This window comes from Seriola lalandi, unplaced genomic scaffold, assembly GCF_002814215.2.
Source record: "Seriola lalandi dorsalis isolate HSWRI2012SDOR001 ecotype SW California unplaced genomic scaffold, Sedor1 jcf7180002054928, whole genome shotgun sequence".
NCBI lineage: Eukaryota > Metazoa > Chordata > Actinopteri > Carangiformes > Carangidae > Seriola > Seriola lalandi.
Window position 1 is genome coordinate 268,534 of NW_019525480.1, and position 6,703 is coordinate 275,236.

The following is a 6,703-nucleotide window of genomic DNA, read 5'->3' on the forward strand; positions in this document are numbered from 1 at the left end:
TCTCACCTCCCCCCCCCCAACACTCCCACATTCATTAAAACCCATTTACGCTTTGGCAGCTTTCCCTGTCAGTGTCACATGGGAACAACAGACTCAACATTACATGTAAGACGTTTCAGGTCAAATGATCATAACCTTAAAGACATTTTCTTTAATGTTTAAATCTTTAATTTTCTTTAAAGTCTAAAATCTAGAGCGGCACAATCAACTGAAATATTATTGAAAGCGTAATATGGTCAAGTGCGATGTTTTTGATGAAGGTGAAATGTGTCAGCATCAGTGTCGTGCTGCTACAGAGACCAACAAAACTCACATCATCATCATTTTTAAATTTATTTTCAGTGAAAATAAAATGTAAAAACAATTATTCCAACTGAAATCTTGACTCATATCGCAATTGCAATAACTTAAATATATTATATTTACTTAATATTTACTTATTTAATATAAAATCTGTTTCTATTTTTAACTTAACTAATCTCTTTCCATTTCCATGTGGATTCGTGACGAGGAGGGATCAGGGACAAGATGATGCAAAGAGAAACCACAAGACAAGCCTCCATCTTTGGTCACACTTGAAATAAAGTTTTTAAATCTAACCTTTAGTGACCTTTTTACCATCTTACCTTACCTCCCTCCGCTGTTGGTTGCAGCTGCTCATTGTTCGTCCTGATGATTCATCCCGGAGCGTTTCCTCCAGGAGCAGGAAATCTTTGACCAGCCGCTCGTACTTTATATTAGTGACTGTAGGGAAAAGATTCAGCAGGAATTTCCACCTGGAGACTAGTGATAACGACCAGGACCAGAACCTGAACCCCAGACACATGAATCCTGCAGCGTGGTTTCATGTGTGGGGCTGAAACAATCAGATTAAAGATGGTTTAACCCTAATAAATATCTCAACAACTATTGGATGGATTGGCACAAAAATCTGTACAGCCATTCAAGATCCATAGAGGACGTCTCCAGTGATCGTCTGACCTTTTCTCTTGCATCACCATAAGGTTATCTTTTGTGGTTTGGAGGGAAATATCTGAACATCTATTGGATGTGTTGCCATGGCGTTTGGTTCAGACATCCACGTTCCCCTCAGGATGAAATGTAATAACTCTGGTGACGCTCCTCTCCAGCTTTCACTGTCCATCGTAGAGGAGGGATCTCTCCTCTGTTGCTCTACTGTCCCTCGCTAAGTTGGTTGTAGACTTTAATCTGTGTGTGTGGTCTTCGCCTCTGTGTGTGTTCAGGATGTAGACTCAGCCTACCTGGTGAAGGCGGATCTGGAGGATAAGGTTGGAGCTCTGACGGATGAAATCAACTTCCTGCGCAACGTCTACGACGAGGTACAGAACCGGTGCGGTGGCGAGGACGGTGAAGGTTTATCTGAACAGACATCTTCCTGCATTTCCTCTGGTTCAGGTCCATTGTTCTGTCTCTGTGTCGTGACTCACTGGAGAGTCGACTTCAAATGAACCGTCCCTGGAATTTTTCTTTCTAATTTCAGTCATCAGAAATCTTTGTTGTTGTTACCAAACGTCAAGGGAGAAGGTTTTAAATTAGGCCAAAACAGCAGCTTTGTAGAAACGTGTTAGGACAAGCTACCAATGATTATTCTGTTTCTAACACCGTGACGATCTCCTGTGTTTTGCTCCCTGACCAGGAGCTGCGTGAGCTGCAGTTCAGCATCAAAGACACGTCGGTGGTGGTGCAGATGGACAACAGTCGCAGCCTGAACATGGAGCAGATCGTCGCTGAGGTCAAAGCTCAGTACGAGGACATCGCAGCCCGCAGCCGAGAGGAGGCGGAGGCCTGGTACAAGAGCAAGGTGAGGACGAGGAGACAGGAAGTCAGCTGTCCTGAGTGTAACTGGCATACTAGCAAATATACATCCATTACATCAGTCTACACAATGGGCTGTAGTAGGGACATTATGGACTTGATGTACTGGATCTCACCTCTGGAGGGGGCAGTTGTTATTGAGAGTAAAACTCATAGCATCTATTTCAGCAGCAGCCGGCAGATGTTTTCAGAGAAACAGCTGTACAGAGCCCCGCTGTAGAGCAGCTCTACACCTGTGTCTGTATCTGCTGGACGTGGAAATAAACAACTGTTTTCTAGCTTCACTATATCAGTCTAAAAATGACGATGCATCAATGATGTGATCAGAACTTGTTTCAGCCCCAAGTGGCTAAAAACATAATCCAGGTTTAAAGACTCAGTTTATCCATTTTACAAAAACAGATACTGTATTTTTACTGTATTTTACTCCTGTGATTTTCATAATAAAATATCCTTGTTTGAAGATTATTAAATTAATCTCTTCTTCTTCTTCTGTAGTTCGACCAAATGTCGGTGCAGGCCAGCCAGTATGGAGACGAGCTCCGCCTGGTGAAGGGAGAGGTGGCCGAGGTGAACCGACTGATCAGCCGACTGCAGAGCGAGATAGAGGCCGTCAAAGCTCAGGTATGGTGACAGGAAGTATTCAGCCCAGCAGGATGTTGTTTACTGGATGATTCAGATCCACACTGGATGATTACCTGTACCTGCCCCCCCCCCGCACCCTCAGCGCGGCAGCCTGGAGAACCAGCTGGCTGAGGCGGAGGAGCGTGGAGAGCTGGCTGTGAAAGAAGCCAAGGCCCGGACCAGAGACCTGGAGGACGCGCTGCAGAGAGCCAAACAGGACATGGCCAGACAGCTCCGAGAGTACCAGGTGAGGATGGAGGGAGACAGGTGAGGGAGGAGGAGTCACGGTCAGAGAACTGATCTGAAAATCCTCATGTATTTTCCTCTTCACCTGCAGGACCTGATGAACCTGAAACTGGCTCTGGACATTGAGATCGCCACCTACAGGAAGCTGCTGGAAGGAGAGGAGGACAGGTGAGAAGAGGGGAGGAGACTGTGTCTGTGTGTCCTCCATTCAACAAACCAACTAACGTCCGTCTCTTCTCCTGCAGACTCGGACAGCAGTCCATCCTCAGCATTCAGGCCGTCTCCAACTACAGTAAGTAACAGCTAGACGCCGCTAGAGGGCGCTGTGGAGCACAAACCCAGAGGGAGGTGGAGACGCTCAGAGACGCTCAGAGACCAGAACCACCACGGTCACTTTACACTGAGCTACAGAACATCTTATTAAACTGCTAATTCTGTTCTCTTCCTGTGTTCTTCTTCTCATGCTAACCTTCCCTCTTTCCGTTCTGCCTCTCTCTCCTTCTCTCTCTCTCTCTCTCTCCTTCTCTCGCTCTCTCTCTCTCTCTCTCTCTGTCTCTCTCTCTCTCGCTCTCTCTCTCCTCTCTCTCTCTCCTTCTCTCTCTCTGCCTCTCTCTCCTTCTCTCTCTCTCTCTCCTCTCTCTCTCTCTGTCTCTCTCTCTCTCTGTCTCTCTCTCTCTCCAGGTACTAAAAGTACTAATGGCTACCACAGTAACAGCAGCTCTCCTGCTCCAAAGCTGCTGATAAAGACAACTGAGACCAGAGATAACAAAAGATACAGCTCACACTGAGACACACACACACACACACACACACACACACACACACACACACACAACAACAACAACAGTTATCTCTAAATGTGAGGGGCATTTAATTACTAACCGTTACTTAGAATGAAGGAATTATAATAATAATCTATACATGCAACATATAGAGGAATTAGTATTGGGGATTGTTATTTCTAATATAATTTACACTATATAAATATATCAGTGTGTTAACTGTAGCCTGTCGTGTTGATTGTAAACTGTCACTGAGACTCAGACTCAGCTGGATCCATCAGTATGTGGCCTTTAATAAACACTGATTATTTTCTATGCTCATGTAATCTGTGGTGAGATTATAAGAATATAAAAATATTGTAGTCTTTCAGATCATTTCGGGGATAAGTGGTGTACTTGTGATTTAGGATCATGCATTTTGCATCTAACAGATTTTTTTATACTTAAGATCTTTTGTGAAATTAGCTTGAAGATTGATGCAGGTAAACTCGTGGTCTTCATCTACAGACGTGGTCGTTGGGTTCAAGTTTCTTAAAGTAACTTTTCTGCTGTTGTTTCCACATGAACAATAAAAATGAATGAACACGCTCTGGAGTCTTTTTCTTTCCTTCTTTTAAAAAACAATTTAACAGGAAGATAACTACACAGATTTCAAAATAAAAATATGAAACACAAATGTGTTAATTTAACTGTGAGGTGGAGGGTGCTCCCATCACTTTGAGGCTCATGTTGAAATTCTGTAAGTCTCTGTGCTAATGTGAACACATTCAATGAAACAGCAAGACTTCGTCTGCTACTGAGGAAGCCGTGATGTGTGAAGACTGAACTATGTGGCCGTGAGGACGAGTTTAACAGAACTTTTTAGTCCAGTTCACACAAAACAAAGTGGAAGCAACACTCTGAACATCTCAGTGGAGTTTGGTACAAGCTTGCTGCTCATCTGAAGGATCCGTCCTGAGAACTAGCAATAGTTTTCACACCCAAAAAGAAATTAAAAACATCACGACCACCTCACCTTTTATTGAGGAAGGAGAATATTTATCTACAGCACAGAATAACAGATAGGATAATGTTTCAAAATGTGTTAAACGCTATGACAGGATGAGGCTTTGTGATGCAGATTTGTCAAACTGATTGTGATGAAGTAATTTCAGATAAACATGACACCAACACATTAAACACAACTGTAAGACAAACATCCTTTTTAAACACTAGTTACATTAGCACTAGCACTTAGCTGCTTATTAATACAATAATAGTGGCATAAAATGAACAGAAAAAGACACATTAATTGCAATTACTTGTATGACAATTAATCAAGTGAAACTGGTCATGACATGATGATAATAACAGCCCTAGTCACCAGTAGCAGCTTCAGATATGTTTCCAACCCACAGTTACACCCCAGCGCAGGCTAAGCCAAGCAGCGACGGTCCCTTCCACTTCACTCGTGGCTGATGTCGGCCCTGAATGAGGGACAATCCAAATAAAGTTTATTCAAACAAGAAGACTGAAAATTTAACCACAACTTGTAAAATATTACTGGAATAATATTAAAAGAAGCTCTCTACAGTTTATTACAGATGTTTTCACAGCAGCTGTGAGGAAAAATCCGACTGTAGAACTGCTCACACTGAAGACAGCCGACCAGAATTTCTAACATGCTAGAAACCCATCTGTGAGGCAGATCACTGCTCGACCAGGTGATTGACCGGACACCGTGACCCTCCTCAACCTTCACGTCAAACCACATTCGGTGAAGAAATTCAGCTCGATTGTGAAATTAGTCGTGCCGACTGAACGTACAGTGTCTTCCCAGCTTTAGTGGATTATTGATAACAAATCCACATCTGTTTGGTCACATCTGTAACTGTGAAAACATAACGCTTCAGTTCTTTATTGTGTTTGCACCACAAATACTTAAATGTCAGGCATCCTCCTGGTATGGGTTATTTAAGTAGTGCTCAGTTTTTCCAGAACAACACGTACACCTACATACAAAGACATTTATACACTAACCTCTCTGACGTCCTTCGCTGCTGCTCCAGGTCTTGTCTTTTTTGAATGTGAAAATCCTGCAGAAACAAACAAGCAGATGGACATGAACTGGATTAATTTCACCACTTTTCATCTCACTGACACATAGTGACCTCTCTGACCACCTCATTTATAACCAGCACCGGTGACAGAATTTCATTCGTATTTTTCCTTTGGATTTAGTTTTATTTTTTTATTTAATTACCATCGTGTTTCCGCCTGAAATGAGTAAAAGTGATCAACTTGAAAAAGTCACATGTAGTCTGACGTCGGAGCGTTTCTGCTGTTGTTTTTATGGGTAGTGAAGTACGTGAATGTGGTTTTGTGTCATAACATACGTGTGTTAGCGTGAGTGTGAGTGTTTTATGTTGTGCAAACTGACAACTCTCTTACGTTTGTAGACAAGGATCGAAATAAGCACAAGCATCAGCAGCAGCAGCAGCACAGTTACACGGATGATCCCAGTAATGATTACATCAAACCCGCCTGCAAGATACAACACGTCATTATGTCATTATGATCCAGAGTCGTCATGTTGAGGAATTCCAGAGGAATTTTACAGAAATTGAATTGTGAGTGTGACGTTGACATGAAACATCACTCTTCAGCTGCAGAAGGTTTAAGATCTCTCACCGTGGGTCGATGGATGAGGAGATGTGGATGGGGCTGTTGTTGGTGGTGTTTCTTAAAGAAAAAACACAAGTGCATTCAGGTTGTACATTAAAACATTAATATGGTCTCATCAGAAACTATAAAAATAAATAATCTATTTCTTAATTCAATATTTTGAGAAAAGTAAAGACAGAGAAAAATTCTTAGACCATGTAACCTGCAAAGGGACTTAATATTATCCTCTTTAGCACAAATGTTAAAATGTTTAAAACTGGCCTCCAGCATCTAATTAATTTTTTAAAACAATGAAAATATGTACAAATGCAGATCAGTATTAAAAAATATAAACTTATGTGAATTTGAAGAAATAGAACGAGACAATTTGTCATTAAACAGTAGGAAAAGCTCAGAGGTTGTTTAATGGCCTTTTGAGAAATAGTTTCAACTGTGGAAAAGACACTTATTTGTTTCTGGCAGACAGTTAAATAAGAAGTTACTGGTCTTATGAAGTTACCACCAGCAGCTCGTTATCTTAGCTTAAAGACAGGAAATGGGAGGGTGGGGGG

General features: G+C 42.0%; 2 protein-coding genes across 8 annotated transcripts in view; one reads left to right on the forward strand and one right to left on the reverse strand.

Moving 5' to 3' along the window:
* LOC111644281 (intermediate filament protein ON3) overlaps positions 1-4,076 on the forward strand; it is a 9,405-nt gene extending 5,329 nt beyond the window's left edge. The window contains exons 4-10 of the mRNA XM_023393081.2: positions 1,245-1,340; positions 1,658-1,822; positions 2,335-2,460; positions 2,564-2,707; positions 2,798-2,874; positions 2,952-2,998; positions 3,388-4,076. Coding sequence (XP_023248849.1) covers positions 1,245-1,340; positions 1,658-1,822; positions 2,335-2,460; positions 2,564-2,707; positions 2,798-2,874; positions 2,952-2,998; positions 3,388-3,494 — 762 coding nt within the window. The 3' untranslated portion in view covers positions 3,495-4,076. The remainder of the gene's footprint in view (positions 1-1,244; positions 1,341-1,657; positions 1,823-2,334; positions 2,461-2,563; positions 2,708-2,797; positions 2,875-2,951; positions 2,999-3,387) is intronic.
* Positions 4,077-4,493: 417 nt separating this feature from the next.
* The window catches only part of LOC111644292 (CMRF35-like molecule 2), a 4,083-nt gene continuing 1,873 nt past the window's right edge, over positions 4,494-6,703 (reverse strand). For 3 of the 7 annotated variants that reach the window (XM_087170107.1, XM_023393096.2, XM_087170106.1), the window contains 4 exons: positions 6,159-6,209; positions 5,919-6,011; positions 5,508-5,563; positions 4,494-4,954 (listed from right to left, as the gene is read on the reverse strand). In XM_087170107.1, the coding sequence (XP_087026233.1) occupies positions 4,886-4,954; positions 5,508-5,563; positions 5,919-6,011; positions 6,159-6,209 (269 nt within the window). In that variant the 3' untranslated portion in view covers positions 4,494-4,885. Of the gene's footprint in view, positions 5,359-5,507; positions 5,564-5,918; positions 6,012-6,158; positions 6,210-6,703 lie in introns of all 7 variants that reach the window. The other 4 variants (XR_015436213.1, XR_015436212.1, XR_015436211.1 and 1 more) reach the window with 4 other exon arrangements.